Source organism: Herpailurus yagouaroundi, unplaced genomic scaffold (assembly GCF_014898765.1).
Source record: "Herpailurus yagouaroundi ecotype Mexico unplaced genomic scaffold, PumYag 180, whole genome shotgun sequence".
Taxonomy (NCBI): Eukaryota; Metazoa; Chordata; class Mammalia; order Carnivora; family Felidae; genus Herpailurus; species Herpailurus yagouaroundi.
Window position 1 is genome coordinate 21,282,459 of NW_024412411.1, and position 20,370 is coordinate 21,302,828.

At 38.2% G+C, this 20,370-nt stretch overlaps 1 protein-coding gene across 2 annotated transcripts in view; it reads right to left on the reverse strand.

The window, feature by feature from the left end:
* Nucleotides 1-15,059: 15,059 nt before the first annotated feature.
* Nucleotides 15,060-20,370, reverse strand: part of SLC36A4 (solute carrier family 36 member 4) — a 38,130-nt gene continuing 32,819 nt past the window's right edge. For both annotated transcript variants that reach the window (XM_040489609.1, XM_040489610.1), the window contains one exon: nucleotides 15,060-18,300. In XM_040489609.1, the coding sequence (XP_040345543.1) occupies nucleotides 17,993-18,300 (308 nt within the window). In that variant the 3' untranslated portion in view covers nucleotides 15,060-17,992. The remainder of the gene's footprint in view (nucleotides 18,301-20,370) is intronic.

The window sequence follows — 20,370 nt, forward strand, 5'->3', positions numbered from 1 at the left end:
GTAGCCAACTGACAGCCCTGCAAAAATTCCTGTCTACAAGAATGTAAATTAATGTAAATATCCACTGGAATAAAACTGGCTATTGCTCTGTGCGCAAAACGAGTTTTGCAATTCATTTCAACATTTATTTGCTGCATTATAATTTGTGCATACAATGAGTTAAAATCTTTGACACATGTTCGTTTTCTCTCTGAAAGTCATGATTCTTATTAATTCTTGAAAATTACCCTTTGACGTCCCATTTAATCTGCACAAATTTTCAGTTAGTAATTGTACTGAATTGTGAATTCAGCAAATTAGTAAGATGTGGAATAGAAATGTGACCTTTTGCCGTTTTGGTTGGCATAGCAAGACAGGCAGGAAATATTTAGAACTTGAAAGCTGGAAGATGCCGGCCTAAAATCCAACCCAAGTAGTAACAAGTTCCTTTCACCCAAATTTCCAGTTTATTTGATAGTAATTCATGGGCTTGTCTGTTCCGCCTGTTGAGAGTGGTTAACAGGTAAGTAGGCAGCAATTGTCATGGGGAGCCAGAAAGAGTTTACATAACAAAAAGCCACTCGAATGTGAGTGAGATTTCAGTGAGTAAATAAGTACAAGACGTTGTGGGGGGGGGGCGGGGGGAGACAAAAATCAACTATAAGGTAAGCTTGGGTAAAAAAACATTTCACGGCAAATCGCAAAATGGCTTTTACCATACAAAAAGATTTATTGCGCTTCAAAAAAGAAGACCACAAAAGGCTAACCAGGTTCTCACCAGATTTACAGCAAGCTCTACTCTGATAAGCTGATGGTGGTCAGTGTCCAGAGGAGATATTTCCTAGAGCAGTAGAGCACACTGGAGAGGTTGCCAAACAAGGTTCAATGCAAAAATCTCGCTGTAACACAGCCCATCACAGTATGTCGGCCAGAATGAGGGAACAGGAAGTATTTATTGAATGAAGAATAAATGAACAACCTGGTGACCATCCTCAGAAGTTGGAGCCTCATGATCAGATCTGCAAGCCATGGCATGCATCGACCATGGTTTGGAAGGCTATGTGCTTCATGCATCCACCCATGTCTGCTAATTTCCAGGGTAGTGGTGATAACGCGATATGAGTTTGCTTAAAAGTGCTGAGGTTATTGTAGTGTTTTGCTATTTGCATTTTCCCTATGGATAAACGTAAGAGTATGGCGACTGTAATGAGGTGGCCTCATTATAGTTTTAAAAGAGGAATGTCTTGCTCAAAAAAGTCTGATATTATTATTTCTTCAAATATTCTGAGCCCCACTCTTCCTTCTTTCCTTTTGGGTCTCTGTTATACAAATGTTAAATCTATTGTTCCACCAGCCTCTGAAGTTCTTGTTCACTTCTTTTCCATCTCTTTTCTTTCCATTGTTCAGATTCGTCATTTCTGTTCTATCATCACGTTCCCTGATTCTTTCCTCTGTCGTCTTCATTCTGCTATGGAGTCCATCCAGTGAGTTTCCCAAACGTCAGTTATTGTGTTTTTCTGTTCTAAAATTTCCATTTTGTTCCCCTATACTTTCTATTTCTTTGCTGAGGCTGTTTTCGCTATTGTTTCAAGCATGGTCGTAATTGCTTATTTTTTGGCAGCTGGTTAAAAATCCGTGTTAGCTAATGCCAACAGCTGTAATATCTCCGTGTGGCATGTGTTGACTGTCTTTTCTAACTCAAGTTGAGATGGTTCTTGGTTTGACAAGGGATTTTTGTTGCATCCGAGACAGTTTGGATATTACGTTGTGAGATCCTGGATCCTATTTTTCTTTTTTGCAGGCAGTCATCGTGTTTAGGTGTAGCAGACAGGTCTAGATGGGGCTGGAAGTTCAGTTCCCTGTTCGGTCCCAGTAATACCTCCTGGTGAAACTGCAGCATCAGCTCTCACTGCCTCATTGCCTTTGGCAAAGGGTGGACGTTCTGCTCCCCATTGGGCCTTTCTGATGGGGGCGGGGGTGGAGGGATCTAGAACGTTAACTAGCTGTACCTTGTTCAGTCTCAGGTTCCCTGGTGGGGAAAGCAGAGTGCCTTTGGGTAAATTCTGTTATATCTCTTATTTTTTCACTTGTATTTCCCATTGTCTTATACTCTTTTGCTTTATGATCTGGGAGATTTACTTGACTTGAGCAATCCTTCTGATGAATTACTTTATTTCGGCAATAATTTTTAATTTATTTTATTCTTTGTCATTTTTCACAACATCTTATTCTCGGTTTGTAGCAGCAGTATTTTATCAAGTCTTCCTAAGTAACACTGACTAGATTTTTTTTTAAGTATAATCTGTTCTCAGAATTAGGTCTATTTCTTCTGGGTCCATTCCACCCCACCTGTTTGCTTATGTTGGCCTTCCTCTTCCATCTTGGTGTTTTCCTCATTTGTCTGATGATTGGTTGTCCACTCATATTTAAGAATGATTATTGGAGGTAGATGGGGTGAGTTTCTTTGCCACTGTATAGGAGATCCATTTTTCTAATAAGTGTCTCCTTATTATTCTAATAAGTGTCTCCTGGTAGCTCTGTGTATGTGGCCAGGGCATTTGAGAAGGACAGTAACCTGAGAAATGACCTGAGAAGATTGACTTTTGGGTTCTTGGGAAAGAATTTGGCTATTTGGCTTGCTCACCAAGTACCAGAATGAAGAGGACTAGACTGCGGCAACAATATCCCTTCCAGGGAGTTTCTTCTATTTATTTAAGAAAATTCTTCCTCTATCTTTCTTTCTGTGTGTGTGTCTATGCATGTGTATGTGTGTGTGTGTGTGTGTGTGTGTATCCTAGATGCAGTAGCCAGATTGAAATAACATAGAAATTCTCATTGCAAAACTAACTTTGTACTCTTCTCTGGAGGTCTTAATTAGCAATAAAATGTTACAAAAATCTTAATTGTCTAAATAATCCTCGAATTTAGGGAGATGTGGGACTGTTTGGTCTTCCCTTGTTATAGCCAAAAAGATTTTCAGCATATGTTTTCAAGGATCTGAACTTTGGTTCAGAATGTCCTTAATAATGAAAACCCTTTAAGATTTTAAGAAGTAATTAACTCAATCCTCTTGCTCTGGGCTGAAATCTTTAAACCTTTTGTGGACATTTTAAGATTATGCATTCCCTCTCCCAGTAAAACATTTCCATACCTATTACACTATTGGGAATTTCTCTTTTACATCTGACCTGCTCCACTTTGAGCCTGTCTCCTTTCTTTTGTCTCCTGACATTTTTAGGGAGGGTAGAACAGCCTGGAAGCATTCACATAATTACCTAAAGAAGTTACTACTTCATTGTCTGACTTTTGAAAAATGCCAAAAGCTATTATCATTAAAGTTGAATAATGTCATAAGATGATAATTAATTTGATCCTTAACCGTTCAGTGTCATTTCCCTCCACAAAGAAGCAATCAAATATAATATGTACTATATTAGTTGGGAGCATGGGGTTTCATGTTGGTCAGACCTGGGTTTTCATCCTGGCTTCACCACTTACTAGCATTGTCTCCTGCGGTTACTCGCTTAACTGTCTTAGGACTCAGTTTCCTCTTTTGTGACGTGGGATAGTAATGCTGTCTCGCTTATATGGCTGTGAGATTTAAACAGCATATTGCCTATAAAAAGGGCCCCACACATAGCAGGTACCCCAAAACTATGTGTTTTTAGTTTCTTAACTACAGGAGACCCATTTTATTAAAACTGAGCAATGAAATATTATATAATTGGTAATTACCCTTATGAATTAGCTACGAGAGAATTTGTCATTCTCGTTGCTCCACGTGGCCAAATTTGAAAGCAATAATGGGGATTTTGCTTATTTATTTATTTAAAAAATATTTCTTTAAATCCGGAAGCAGAGAGAATGCGTTGAATGTCTCTCTAAAGTTTAAGCAATTTTTATCCTCAATTACTTCTGGCTTTGCTCATTTCACAGAAGTCAAGTGACCTTAAGTCTTACTGTGCCTCACTGTGAAAGACCTTCAGACAGTGACGCTTGTGGGGGGCAACTGTCAGCTACCATTGGCAAAATGGTTATCAGAAGTAATTTGAATAATTCTAAAATATGTTTTTCTCCACATTGGACGTCCACTAATGGAGTCCAGTAGATAGGCAAAGTAGCCGTAGAGAGCTGGCAAGCAAGATATAAATCCAAGGGATGAGACAGCACTACAGTCAGACTGTCAAAGGACACCAATTCTCAGGGGTGAGAAGCTGTTGGAAGCAAGGACGAGGCTCTCCATCTCTTTCCGCTAGTCCCACTCTGTTAGGCTACCTAGCTTGGACACCAAAGGATGACACTGGAACCTTTCAGAAATAAAGGAATATAATCGGCATAAACAAAAAATGATCACACAATGACCTCTCACATTTGTTGTTCCTGCAATTGTGAACAGATAACTAAGCTAAAAAGTCTACTAAAAGATTGTTAGGGGACACAAGATTATTCTAAAATTTGTATGGAAAAGTAAAGGCACTAAAATAGCTAAAACAATTTTGTACAAGAGAAATAAAGTTGTAGAAATCAGTATATCAAGTTTCAAGACGTATTCTTTTTTTTTTTTAAACATTTATTTATTTTTGAGAGAGCACAAGGGCAGAGAGAGGAGGACAGAGGACCCGAAGTGGGCCCTGTGCTGACAGTCTGACAGCAGCGAGTCTAACGTAGGGCTCGAACTCATGACCCCGAGATCATGAACTGAACCAAAGTTGGACGCTCAACTGACTGAGCCACCCGGGTGCCCCTCAAGATATATTCTATAGCTGCAAAAGTCAGGGCAATGCGTGTGTTAGCGGAGGAATAGACTCATAGATTAGTGGAACAGAATAGAGAGCCCAGACATACACCTACAGATAACCCCAAATGATTTTTATCAAAGGTGCAAAAGCAATTCAATGGAGAAAAGATAGGCTTTTCATGAAATGGTGCAGAGCAATTGAACATCCACGGAGGGGGGAAAGGAACCTTGACCTTAGTCGCACCTTAGGCAAAAACTAACTCAACATGGATCATGGACTTAAACGCAAAATATAAAAATATAAAACTTTTTTTAAAGTAGGAGAAAGTCCTTAGGGTTTAGGTCTAGGCAAGGAGTTCTTAGATCTGAAACCAGAAGCGTGATCTATAAAATAAAAGATTTATAAATAGGACTTCATCAAAATAAAAACTCTGCTCTGCAAAATACTCTGTTATAGGATGAAAAAGCAACATACAGTCTGGGGAAAAAAATAGGCGCAAACCACATAGGGTTAATCTGTGACTTGGTGAGGTCTGCACTCTGTTCGCTTTTTTCTTGGTTTGGTAGTTTTTTTGTTTTTACCTATTATCTCCAGAGCCTTTTATTCTCATACTGTTCTAAACTGTGCTTTTTACTCAAAAATATGAAGCCTTTGGTATTTACTTATATCATAATTACACATTTAATGCTCTTGTAATTTCAGGAAATTATTTCTCCTTAAGCAAGCATGGAGATTCAAAATGGCAAGTTTAATTATTGACTATCTTTTTAATGAAAAATGATAGCGTGTTCCATTCAAGAGTTGTCGGTACTGCAGTATCATTCTCTACCTCTGCTCCGCCATTCACCAAATGTTTCTTACTACATTGCTGTGTTCAGAAGGGACTTTTAAAATTAGTGCAGTGGCTGCATTCCATGGATGATGCTCGCTTGGTTCTGACCCCTAAGGTTTCAAGAGAAAAGGTACATGGTAAATTTCAGAAGTGAAATATAATTCCATATTCTCCCCATTGCTGATGTTTCTTCTCTCTTTGTGTGAATGGGAAAAGCTGAACAGACTGAATTCCTTTCACCTTTTTTATAACAGCAGTTAATCTTCCATCATTGCCTCCTTTTAGGTTCCCATGTTGAGGCCCCTCAGTCCTGATCGCAGTGCTAATGAGATCAGCAGCCCAGCTGTTTCCATGTCTCGTATGAGTCAATTATCTCCATTAAGGGAATGGGGAGGAATGTGTGAGAAGAAATTTTGTCCTAAATGTGCAGAGTGCATATCTGATTCTCTCTGATGTCGATCACCGAGCTGAAAGTGACAATGTGTGGATAGCTCAGTCCAAAAACATGGCTACCAACTTCTCCATCTTCTTTACCAAGGTACCTGTTAGAACAGCAGAGTGTGACTGTGCTTTCTCAGGTGTCCGCAGTTTAACCCAATTTGAAATCCTTAAACTCAGAATTGCTTGAATGCATTGTGCTGTATTTTAAAAATTCGCATGCTTTCTGGATCTTATAGCATAATTGTTTTGGTTTGTTTGTTAGTGTAAAATACTACTTTCTTTTACTCATCTCCAGCTGAGACTTGCTAGATGCTTACCATTCTCATTTCGTCTTTCTGGGCATACAGAATGCCTCTACAGTAAAACCTTGGATTAAAAGTAACTTGTTCTGCAAGTGTTCCGCAAGAGAGCAAACATTTCTAATAAATTTTAACTTGATAAATGAGCGATAGCTTGCAATATGACTAGTACGTGATGCTGAACATCACATGATCACAACTGAGCCAGTGATTCTTCTCTCTCTCTCACTGCGGGATTGTGGGTGATCGTCTCTCATGCTTAGGTTGTGGTGTTTGGCAGAAATCAGTAATTTTTCAGAATGCTGGAAGGTGCCCACAACTGGCACTAGTGTATTTTTTGTCCCTTCAAAGCACCTATGGACAGTCCTTTGCTTTTTTGTACAAGAGTAAGCTTGGGAATGCTTTGCTTTATTGTAGGTCAGACTGCCTGCTGATATAGACCTTTTCCTCTGCTGCTTTATTGCCAGTTACATTAAATACAGTATATGACAAGAGTTTATTAATACTGTGCTGTAGTCAACATCTATGTGAGTATGTACAATGGCCCCCATGCAGAAAGAGATTCCAATGAGCCAATAGATAACAGCAATTCCATTAGTGATGGTGAAAATCGTCCTACACAATTACCCTCCTCTCTCTGGTCTCCCTCACACCAGCCATGAAGGTTTGCAAAGGTAAGTGCAGGTCAATTAGCTTATTTTTCTTTATATTTTGTATTTTCTTTATTATTTTGTATTATATTACAGTATTGTAATCATTTTTACATGAATATTTTGGGGTTGTGGAACGAATCATCTGAGTTTCCATTTTTTTTTTTTGATGGGGAAATTCACTTTGATACACAAGTACTTTGGATTACAAGCATGTTTCTGGAACGAATTATGCTCTCCAATCAAGGTTTTACTGTATTTCCAAGCCTTTGTTGTAATGAGTAACATAGGGCCAATTGATTAGGTTCTGGGCGATGGGATGTGGGTGGCAGTGATATTACGCCTCTTGTAGGCCTGGCCACAAAACTCCATACACAGTAGCCCATGCTTTTTTCTTTCCCTTCCAGGGTTACCATGGAGGTTATGTGTTTAGTATGGTAGTGACACAAGATGTAATCAGCCAGGATCCCAGTATCTCCACCTGGAGGAGGGGGGCCCAATGTACAACACTTCGTGACTTGGGCAAGAAATAAACTTTTATTATGTGAAGTCACTAAGACTTAGGGGTGGTTTGTTATAGCAGCTGTATTACTTGTACTGACTAATGCACCATCAGAGCAATATTTTCCTACTAGCTGTACTCATCAAGATGTAGTTTCATGGACTCAATTTTGAAACGGACTGATTATCAGATTTAGTATCTAGATCACCTCTCTCTTCTTTCTTGCTGTCATTATATTTCTAGACCTCAGGCTCACAAAAATATGGGGATACCAAAAATAGTTGTCCTTTTATTTTTTTTTTCCCTCAAAGTTCAGTGAGCTCTATTAGGGTAATCGTGAGAGAAGATGTCCAGAATACTGTCCAAAAATGCAATATCAGGGGCCCAGTTTGGGTTGAAATTTTGGCAGGCAAATCTTCCTGCCAAGAGGAAAATCTGTGTATCATTTGGCAGATTTAAAGGGTTTCTGACCTGTTGTCATCCTGCTAGTGTCTTCGTTTTTATTGAGAATGGTTACCAATGATGCAATTTATCTTATGCTAATATAATCATTTCCATACGTTATATACTTGTCCCCTCTTGTTCACGAGTTCACTTTCCAGTGTTTCAGTTATCCACAATCTAGCATGATCTGGAAGCAGGTGACCCTCCTGACATATGGTCAGAAGGTCAGAGTAGCCTAGCACTACATCGCCATGCCCACGTCACTCACCTCATCTCAACACAAAGGCATCATCACAAGAAGGGTGAGTACAGTACAATAAAATCTTTTGAAAGAGAGAGAGAACTTACATTCACATAACTTTTATTACAGTATTTTGTTGTAATTGTTCTATTTTACCATTAGTTATTGTTAATCTTTTACTGTGTCTATTTTATAAGTTAAACTTTATCATGTATGTGCACATATAGAAAAAAACCAGTATATATAGGGTTCATTACTTTTCACAGTTTCAGGCATCCATTGGGGTCTTGCAATGTATCTTCCATGGATAAGGAGTGGGGGAACTATTGTATTTTAAGAGTCTTAAAAGATTCAATCCTCAGGGGCATCTGGGGGGCTCCGTCGGTTAAACGTCCGACTCTTGATTTCAGCCCAGGTCAGAATTTCATGGTGGTGAGATCGAGCCCCTGTTGGGCTTTGTGCTGGGCATAAAGCCTCCTTGGGCTCTGCCCTACCCCTGCTTGCATGCGCACTCTCTCTTTCGCTCTCTCAAAATACATAAGTAAACTTAAAAGAAAAAAGATCCAATCATCTCCATATTGGTCTTCATCAAATTCAAATCCTAGGATTTGTAACACTCCCTCCCTTGTACCAGTTCTCAATATTTATTTCCAATTTTCCATGGCCTTGGCAAGAAAAAAAACCCTTGAGGATTCTCTTTTGTCACTGTCAGGCTTTATGTACCTTAGACAATTCCCTCGGCCACTCATTCCACCAACAATTTCTCACCAGAGTTTCTCAAATTTTTGTTATCCCCAAACTACTTAATGGTTTCCTCAGTGTACTCTTGGGCCATTAATTCTAAGTGAATAGAAAGACACAGAAGTACTTAAATTATAAAAGCGGAACATAATATTAATGGTAAAAATAATTGCTTCATGTCAGTGGAAGAGGGATGATCTCATTGCTAACCTTTCACTAAGCTTTGGCTCAATTAATTCAAACATTAACTTCTATATGCGGTATGTTTCTTCACTGTCTCTCCATTGCTACTAAATTGGAGGATTCAAATTAAAATTATAGATGATGGGGAATTTCAGCAAGTGTGTGATGGCCCCATCTGATAATTCTGGATATTCACGTCAAATATGCACCCATAACTAATAGAGAGATTTAATAAGTGGTCCCTTGAAAACTCTTACGTCCACAGGGGCATCAAAACCTGGCAGTTTGGGTCCAGTTATGGGGAGTGACAAATAAATTCCTAATCCACTCTTTGCATTGCATTCTGTTAAACAATTCTTTATGTCTTCTTGCAGCATCCTGATGTGGCTTTTCAACATACCTAAGATTTCTTCACTTTCTTTTTTCTAGTGAGAAAGCGACCGAGACATTTGTACCGCAGCTTGTTTTGTTTTAATTCTGACACTGTATCTTCATCATTGAAAACTGGCAACAATTCATCCCTGCAGTGATAAATTCAGGCTTGTCAGGATAATGGAGGATATCGCTGAAAGAGCCCACATATTTGAAATGATAGAAATGGTCATCGTTGGCATTAACGATGTCATGAAAGAATTTCCCCATCCCATAGTGCACAGCTCCTGGGAGCACATGTCCCTCTGCCAGCCAGCATTTGTCAGTAGGGAAAAGCAGTGTCTTCTTCCAATCACTCTAGTCTATTCCTTGGCAGAATGGGCTAAAAATATGCACAGGCAATAACTACAAGCTGATCATACTATAATTGTCACTATTTCCTTAAACATAAAATTGCAATCAGGAGGCTCTATGGTAGATGGCTAATTAACTTCTGAAAACCAAGCAAGGGTATGGATTTGCATTTAGAGGCCACTCTTCTAATGTTGTAAGAATCTGGGCCTCTGTCAGAATTGAGCACAACACATGTCCAGTCTATATAATGGCTCCCAAATAACTTAAAAATCCCTTCTCTTGTGTGGCTTTTCTGTATTGTAATAACCAAAAGTCACTGAGCACGTCCTTCATATATGTACTACACAGCATTAGCTGAACGGTGACATCGCTCCCGGAATACCCGTTTGATGAGGACCTTCCACATCATACACCACTGATATTATGTGATTTCCGACACTTTTGTTATTTACTTATTTATTTATTTACTTATTTATTTCTCTGTTTGTTTAGAGAGTGTGCAAGTGGAGGAGAGGGGCAGAGGGAGAGAGAGCATCTTAAGTAGGCTCCACACTCATACAAGCATATCCTAAGGAAGGCGACCTGAATTATATGAGGGTAATCTTGAGGCCTCTTGTCTTTTGCTAGTGGCAAAATCCATCTATTTCGTACTGAAAATTCTGATGGCAGTCCTAGAGCACACTCTGCTTTCTGTGCAAATAATAGACATGGGTGAGGTCTCATGAAAGACACTGTATGGAACAATGGATCTTCAGTTAATTCCAATTTCCAGATAGCCATTGCTTCTTATTTTCACTTTTCATTTCTAGCTATTTCTACAAAACGATCATCTTAACAGTCCCTTTCCCCAACACTTATAGATTCCCACTCATTTTTTTCTTTTATTTTCAAATTTTTATTTAAATTCTAGTTAGTTAACATACAGTGCAATATTGGTTTCAGGAGTAGAATTCAGGAATTCATCTCTTACATACAACACCCAGTGCTCATCAGAACAAGCACTCTCCTTAATGCCCATCGCCCATCTAGCCCATCCCCTACCCACATCTCTCCATCAACCCTGAGTTTGTTCTCAATCTTTAAGAGTCTCTTATGGTTTGTTTCCCCCCGCCGCCTCTCTTTTTCCCCTCCTCCCATATGCTCATCTGTTTTGTTTCTTAAATTCCACATGAGTGAAATCACATGGTATTTGTCCTTTGCTAACTGACTTATTTCACTTAGCGTAATACACTCTAGCTCCATCCACATTGTTACAAATGGCAAGATTTCATTATTTTGATGGCTGAGTCATATATATGCATATATATATATATATGCATGCTACATCTTCTCTATCCATTCATCAGTCAATGGACATTTGGACTCTCTCCATAGTTTGGCTACTGTTGATAATGCTGCCACAAACATTGGGATGCATGTACCCATTCTTGATTTTTACTGGGGTCTATTTATGGCATATGCTGTGACGCACTTGACAATAGGTAGCTTCTCAGAATAGCCAAAGAATACTCTCCTTTGTGAGAGGATCCCCAAAAACTACTGAATGCATGACTCTTCTACAAGCACGGAAATTTTAGGCATCAAAAGTTCAGGAAAGTACTCTCAGATATCAAGACTAGATGTCATACGTTAGACAGATACTTCTTTTTATACTTTTTTAGACAGAAATGGACTACTTGCATTGTAGGTCATGTGTAATTTTTTAAACAATGGGTAGAAAGTGTAACCTCTGATTTTTTTCCTACAAAACTCAATATGTTTATGTATAACATGAAGACATCAAAGCTTATGAGGAAGAGTTTTCAGCTTTTTCTTTCTTATTAGACTTCACGTGGTCTACCAGGAGGTCCTGAATATGTTAAGGTTTGACAGATTCATAGGATTTTCTATGAGACACTCAGAATTGGGGGTCTTTGCTTATAATATTGCAGCCTGCTGGGTTAGCATACAGAAGAGGGTTGGCTACAGTCATTAAACAAACAGGCATGGGGTACAGGGGACAGTATAACAAGTGTGACTTTGCCCCTGTGCTTGGAGATGTTATTATGTGCCAGAGATCAAATATGGGCTTTTTGTTATTTTTTCAATTCATACATTCATTCAACAAATATTTTTTAGGCATCTACGATGTGCCCAGCCCTCCTCTAGGCACTGGATTTTCAGTAGTGAAGACAACTGACAAAATCACCTCCTTCGTGGAGCTTATCCTCTCTATGGGTGGACAGAGAAGAAGCCAAACAATGAACATATGTAGCATCCTTGTAGAACTCCCAGTTTAGTGGAGAGACACAGAAACTGGATTGTCAAACCATGTGGAAAGTGTGATAATAAACCCAAGGTCATTTGCTAGTGTGAAAGAAGACACAACTCACTCTGAACAGGGGAGAGGAGAGGATGGAGAGGAAGGCTCGCTGATAGAAGGGATGTGTCAACTGAGCCTTACCAATAGCTAAGGGCTGCCCAGAAAAACACAGGGGTGGGAGTAGAAGGAAATCATAGCGTGATGTGATGGACTTGTGCAGGTGGAAACAGAATATGCACTGTGGGGCAACCAGCATGTGGGCGTCACTGTAACTTATAGGGGAGGCAGGGAGTGAGACCTGCCGGTGAGCCACGTTAGGGAGTGTGGTCTTTGTATAGCTGAGACTGGGGAAGGAGAGAAGATTTAAGGTAGGAGAGTGGCGATATCCAATTTCCTAGTACCTATTCTTTCGCCCTTTAGAGCACTGTGAAAAGCTGGAGCTATAAAGATACAGGAGACCCTGTGGCTCTGTGATCTGAAGGCACTCCTTCTAGTTTAGTTTTTTGTCTGCGTTCTTGTTCAGCTCTAGACCTGCTCAGCCTGATCCACACTCGACCCCCCTTTCCTCTCGGCTTAGTGCAAGTTAGGCAGGGTGTGTGTAGGGGGCAGGGTGAGTTCTGGGTCCAGTTCTCATCCTTTAGCCCAGATCAAGATCCAGGAGGGAGGGAGATGAAATTACTCCCTAATTCCTTGGCGAGACTAATGTATCAGCTTTCGTTTGAGGAGCATTCTGTCACCTGGTACCAATGAGTCCTGTGCTTCATGGCACCAGAAAACTCTGAAGACCAGAAGACCTGATTCCCTCCCACCATTTTAAGCCTTCAAACAAATCTACACTTAAAAGGAAACTTCAAATCAAACCAGTCCTTTGACATGTGAACCCCACCAATTTATGTGCAAAGTTTTGAGGCCATGTTGCATATGTTAGAACCACCATTCTAAATCTTTTGCATTAAAAAAAAACTAAAATTAATTTTACGAAGTGGTCATATTCGATGTTTTCCTTCAGCAAGTAGCCCATGGGGCTTTTCGTTGCATTTATCTCTCTCTGTACCTTGTTCTATCCCTACTGTACGTTTATTGTCTTTGTCCTCCTGTTCCTTCTGTTGCTGGCTAAGAGCATGTACTCCTCCTAAGGTTTTACAACTTTATTCCTCTTTATTTCTCTCACAGTCCTTCCTTTACTATTCATTTTAAAATAGTAACCCATCTTTTTTTCTAACACTATGGTTCCAATTTCTGTGTATCTCGTCTCAGTTCAAAAGCATTATTTTTACAGAGCTGCAATTAAAAATTAATTTTACATATGTATTCTTTCCAAAATTATTCATCTTTGGTATGACAATAGTGTAATTAATACAATCTGCATTGTATTCTAGGTGAATATATCACAATTTATGATTTCCTTATTGTTAACATTCAGGTTGTTTCCAAGTTCTCATGACTAAAGTGTAATGCTGCTGCTGTCTCTCTTCTGATGAACTATGGCCTGCTCTTACATTAGGTTCACAAGAGCAGGATTCTTATTAAAGGTATAAATATCTTCATGATCTTTGATATGGTGAGTTGGCATAATGCAAGCAAAGCGTATTAAAAGTGTGAGTGATACATATTCTTGACCTAAGAGAATGGGACATTAAACCACGGAGGCAGCATCGCCAGACTGTTCATTCTGTGTTCACTCTGTAGGAAGCTCAGGTCATGGTTTGAGTATGTTCATTTTTCATCAACTTCTGCTCTCAAATCTTGGAGGCACATAATATCAACTTCCAACGCTGAAGATCACACATGACAAAGATTTAACCACAAAGACCGATTAAAATGTTATTATGAGAATATGAGTGCCATTTTGAGCTTATGACACTTGTCAATATCACTTAACCTTATAAAAGCCAAATTCATTTAAAAAGGCATTTGCAAGCAAAATAATTGTATTTTATTGAAAATTCAGAAGAGTTACAGTACTTTAAGACAGTTTTCTTCATATAATAAAGAAAAATAAGTTAAAAGAAAAAGAACTCAAGTGCAACGATAACTTAAGTTTTCAAACTAACAAAATCATTTTTGAAACACAAAAATCCACAGCTTAATTTATTCACGATATAAGCATGTAATTTCCTATCTGTTATCAAGAAAACTCTAATGGAATAATTTCTGGAGTGATCTTTCAATGAATGCATTATCTTTCTGGACCCAATTTAAATGGTATATTCACATTAGTATCTAATTCACATAGATTACTGGTGTGTGTGTGTACACAAGGACTAGCTAATTTTAATATGAAATTTTAAGAATGAGAGTTGTCATTTATCAAAGGGCAATAAATAGCATTTCTAGTCATTTCTTAAGCATGTTTTCCTATCTTCTAGGTGGAAATCAGCCACTTTCATTAAGGCATTTAGCCGAGTGAGCCCTAGTGGCATAAACAAGATAGTCCATAAGAAAGCATCACTTATTACAGGTGGCCGTGTCATGTTAGGAAGTGTCTTATTCCACCTTTTAGATCAAAGTTCTCAAATTTTCTTATGAAGGAGGAGGCTAGGTAATCCAAAATGAACAAAATACTCCTTAAAAAAAAACAAAACTCATTTTACAAGATCAACGGTATTTTCACTGATTTTTTTTTTTATTTCTCAACAGAAAATATTCATTGAGCCACGGGTATGATTTTAAAATTATTTATTATTTCCATTATCTTTATTCTGTACACTGTCCTTTTTAAAGAAAGAAAGAACTGAGGTGAAAACCTAATGTGGCTGTATACTATCATACACAAATGTACTTCAGATGCTGGGCTGACATCTACAGTGACCAAGTGCCCCAGGTAAGCTAGAGGCAGACCTGCACTTCGCCACAGCTAGAAATGGCACTAATGTGGAACTTTAATTAATGGTCCAGTTAATATTTTTATAGCGCTTTGCAGTTAGACAGCTTTCCTGTAACTATTCTGAAAATACTGAATGAAATTAGGCCCTGTTAGGAAATTTACAACATGCACATTGCATAAAATGCCTATAAAAATGTTAATTTAAGTGCACTGCTTAGGTGGGAGGCAGAAATGGTTTTAATAAAGAAGAATCCAGCAAGGACAGAATTAAAACATGATGTGGCATTTGCTGATACATCGCACTCTTTTATTTGATAACATAATACCAATTGGTCTTTACCTAGGGAAAACAAACCCTACTTCTTATTTAATTGTGCAGAAATCTGACCATGTGGGGAAAAGAAGCGCCTCCGATACGAAAGGTCTGAAAGCCAGCGTTCTGACAAGTGGACTCTGGAGCTGGGAAAACCCTTTCGAATGCAGGGTGCTGATGATGACTGGCTTAGAGCAGAGGTCAGCAGAGGTGAGTAAAGCTCTCCTTTCTCTCCCCTACCTCAGTGGTGGAAAGGCCTCTCAGGCACCTGACTCACTTTCAGAGAGGAGGGTTTTTTACTGCAGTGGCGGGTGAAATGCTGAAGTCGCCCTAGCCATCATGTAACGGACCTAGACATCAAGTACACAATTTGACAGGTGCAACCACTCTCATTTTTCCAGGCCCCCAAATAAAAGCAACAGCTGTTCTAATCAAAATATCTTCTCCAAAAATCTTTTGAAACGTTGTAACTTGTTAAAACTAAATTTTCAGAGGAAAAATATGACACTGATTTTTTCGCAAAAAATATGCTTCATCAAAAATCCTTAAAGAAGAGTGCATATATCCTTTACATCTAAATAGTTTCTTGTTAAGAATCGGGACTAGTCTCTCCCTTTTTAGCCCCTCTTCCACCATCTCAACTTTCCTCTCATATTTAAAGTGTTGATCACTTAGTGAACTAAGTACTGGATGTCGATTCAGCACTCGCTACAATAAGGAAGCCTGGCTGATAATGCACTCAACATTCTGTTCATGCTAAAATTCATTTATTGCTATAATCAACTATTCGAAATTCACTGAATTTGATGAATAAGGAAAATAAACAGGTCAAAGTATAAAAATAAAATTTCATGCATAGACTAGAAATATCTGAAGATACCTGGCAAAAAGTAATAGTGCTTTCTATTAAATAATGGTTTTCAAGTCATTTTATACCAAGTTATACATTTCTTTAAAACAAAAACCTAATTTATTCTTAGAAACACAACTCTGTAACAGTTTCAATGACGATTACTTTTCCTGTAACTTCTTCCACATTCTCTCAGTGTGACTGAAAGCTCAACATAATAGATTTGATACAAAAGTGTCACAAAAAATTATCGGTGATATCTAATGTAAATGTTTAAAAAAAGTTTGATTCTTATGAATTTGTACAAAAATAAAGCTTCTGAGACTTTGTTAGAGTTGTACTTGATGACTCATTAATGATGTAAAGCAAAAAAATACTTGAGCTAAGTTCACATTTACATATAAAAATACAGAATACATACACTACAGTGATCTTGACGATATCTTGTAGTATTACAAATTACCAGCCTGATTAAAAATGTTTTAATGTATGAATTTTTTTAAAAAAAAATCAAGATTCCTAATGTTTTAAACTTAAAAGTTTTCATCCATGTCAACTGAGCTTGTTTTCATTAATAACTGGGCTTGACAAATATGAATACAAGGTATTTCTCTGCAAGAAACCTGGAGTATCTCAATATTTAGTAGACAGTCTATTATTGCCTTGATTTTTCCTCAGTATAAATTTATGTTTTTTGTTAATTCTGCCCATTCAGACTGATAAAAGGCCTTTATCAGGAAAGCCACAGGCTGGAAATAATACACAAATCCTTTATTTTGTCAGATACCTATTTTCTGCCATTAAGAAAAACGGTGCCTACAATCCCTAGAAAGAGAAGAAATAACGAGAGTTCCAGCCATAGACAGAATGGCTGGGCACCTCCAACTCACCAGCAGTTAAACCAGAAAGTGCTTTCTATTCTCTAAAACAAACAAACAAACAAACAAACAAACACTTTCTTTCTCTTGTTTAGGTTTATGTACCGGTAAGGCATCCTTTTTAGAGTTCTCTGATTTTATGCTCAGGTCACATATATTACTAAAAGATCACCGGCTTTCTGAGCTTTAAAATATAATTATGTAGATGCAACACTAAAGGCTAAACTGAACATACTTCATTTTTCTTGGATGTGATGTGAAAAGTAAAAAATCTTGGACTGGGGTAAAAAGATCAGATTCTCTTGCTTGATCTCAAAGCTAAGTGGCCTTGACCAAGTTACTTACCCTTTCTGGACATCAAGGGAATTGTGTTGGATAACCCTTAAAGTCTCCCAAATGTGTCTGAGACACTAAATCAGGATCTCCACAGCACCTCATAATTTTCATTGTGCAGGTCAACTACCATCATAGAGTGGTGTAGAACAATTCTGGTTTAGGGATTTCTGAAGCTTAGAGTTTTCTATCCTTGCAAGGGTGATTCGTAAGTATTTGGCTTTCTAATAAAAACACAATTGAGATATTTTTACATTATGCACAAGGTACACTTTGACATTCACCGAGATGGTCTGAAGATTTTTGTGAACTGTGTCCTTCTCTGATTCTCTTATTGTTGGAACTTTGTTCTCTCCTCAGCTGGGTGGGGAAAGAGGAGCATGGGCATAAAAGAGAATCTTGGTTAGAGTATTTCTGATTGAATGAAGAATAATGGAAGTCTTTTTATTCTTTCATTCTTCTACATTTTAATTTATAGTATTTTCAAAACTAACATTTTTTGAAATTATTACTAATACTCAAAACAAAGAATCTGTCATAGTTTACCACTACTGGTAAAGAATTACAGTTTACCACTGAAATGTCATTATTGTGCCAAAAGAAAAGAGAGTTTGGCTCTAATTTTAGACATATGGCAATGGACTCTACCAGTTCTTATTTTAATAATTTTCAGAACTGAGACAAAAGGAGAAGACTCATAATTCTGCTTCCACTATTTCAACCCAGACATAAAGCATGTTGAATTCAAATTTAGAGGAGGACTTTGTGGAGTGCCAGCTCTAACTTTGGGAGTAGGATAAATAATTTCTTCAACTGTTACATATGTACCTAAGAAGAAACCAACAACACCAGTGAATGCTATAGAAATATTTTTCAGGATCATCCATATATTGTAGTGTTCCTTAGAAAATGTAAGAATTTCAACCAAAGGTGGCAGGATCAGAGCCAATGTGCTGCTGCTCACAGCTCCAACGAAGGAAATCACAATGTCTAAACGAGGAATCAGAATTGCTCCAGCACCTAGAAAATGAAAATACGTATTTTCTTTATTTAAATATATACTGCTTAAATGAGCACTAAATGTAGATACACAAAACCTTGGATTGCAAGTAACTTGTTCTGCAAGACAAGCAAACATTTCTAGTAAATTTTAACTTGATAAACGGGCGAGGTCTTGCAATACGAGTAGTACATGACACGGAATGTCACATGATCCCAACCGAGCCAATGGTTCCTGAAATTCACTTTGATATACAAGTGCTTTGGATGACAAGCATGTTTCCAGAATGCGTTACGCTCGCAAACCAAGGTTTTACTGTATTTTCAATACTTCAAAATTAATGCAAGTAGGCACTAACTAAATTGCTGCCTGTTGAAGACTCTGTCAAACACACAAGGAAACCAAAACAGTGAGTGACATTTCTTGAACTGTGACTTTTCAACAGATTTTCTTACGTAAACAACTTTCATAACTTTTCTACTCTACTTTCTTTTATAACTTTTCTAAATTATTTCAAAATGAAAAACGAAAACAAAATAATGTACTACTACTACTGTCGACAGGATTTTCTTCCAAACTATTGGCAAATTTCTGAAAGTTCTGATCTTGCACTTTCTTGACCTTACTTACCCTCATCATAACAAAGGTATCAACAGAAGGTCTGTAAAAACTAAGACCCCTACTCCTGCTTCAAAATGTCCTAAAATGGTTCACTGAACGGCTTGCTGAGGGTCTGGAGCAGCTAGACAACGGAGTCTGCTCACACATACCCTGTGACAGCCACGTCAGCCCTGCCACCACGGAGGACTCCACCCCCAGAGTCCCAGCTTTGAGGACCCCATCGAGGTCTGTGGCGGCTCTCCCTAACTTGTCTCCTAAAGCTACCATTTTTTTTTTCTCTCTTTTTAAGTTTATGTACTTTTGCTTTCCTCATTTCTAGTCTCTCTGTCTCCTGCCGACCTTTCTGTGGTGGGTATATAATTTAACTTGGGCTCTTTGCAATGAAGTCTTCAGGGTGCAGCCTACTAGTTTCTCCACTTCTTAATTTTTAGGTTATGGGTGTTTTTTTTCCTTCCCCTATTCTTTTTGTGGCTCTCAATGTTTTCCAGGAGGACATGGGATTAGTTTGGAACTACTAGGTTTCTCGGAAATATCTGTTATTTCCTATTTAAATTCTTTTGAAAGCTAAAACCAAAAATTATTTTGAAATTATCAACCTAGCCTCACACCTAGAGGACTGAAGTGTAGCAAAGTTTCTTAAATAAGATAAATGACTTGGAAGAAGTTGAAACTCTAAACTGGAAATGCTTCATAGAGTAGATTCCCTGTGGAACGGACGCTTGCTACATTCTCTTAACATTTTTCTCAAGGGCACTATAAGCATAACTCCCAAACACAATTAGGACCTCGCAAATTTCAGTGACTACATCCGTTTCATGGAGACACATTTCTACCTATTTACAGCAGACGGCAGTGTAACAGACTGGCTGGATAAGCATGACCAGAACAGAGCCATCTGAAGAGGCTTTCTTTTTGGAATTCATCTTTCCTCATTAATGTTTTTCAATAATCCAGCTGTTACTAGGAAAAATCAAGTGAAACATGGCTGAAAAAGCATGTGGATGAACACTATAGGTTTTTAAAATCTATTCAGACATTTATCAAACACTTTTGATCATGAAATTTATCAATTAGCTGAAGTCATCCTTTAAATGTTATATAATTGGGGCGCCTGGGTGGCACAGTCGGTTAAGCGTCCAACTCTTGATCTCGGCTCAGGTCATGATCTCACAGTTGGTGAGTTTAAGCCCCACATCGGGCTCTGTGCTGATGGCATAGAGCCTGCTTGGGATTCTGTCTCTCCTTCTCTCTGCCCCTCTCCGCTGGTTTGTTCCCTCCCTCTCTCTCTCTCTCTCTCTCTCAAAATAAATAAACTTAAAATAAATGTTATATAATCAGTGGATACACGCTAGTAAAAAATGGCTTGAAGTTTTATTTTATAATGCTATTAGTAGACAAGGAAGATAAATATGTACACTTTAGGCAAAATCAATATATAAACACTCAAAATCACAGAAACAAAGGATAGT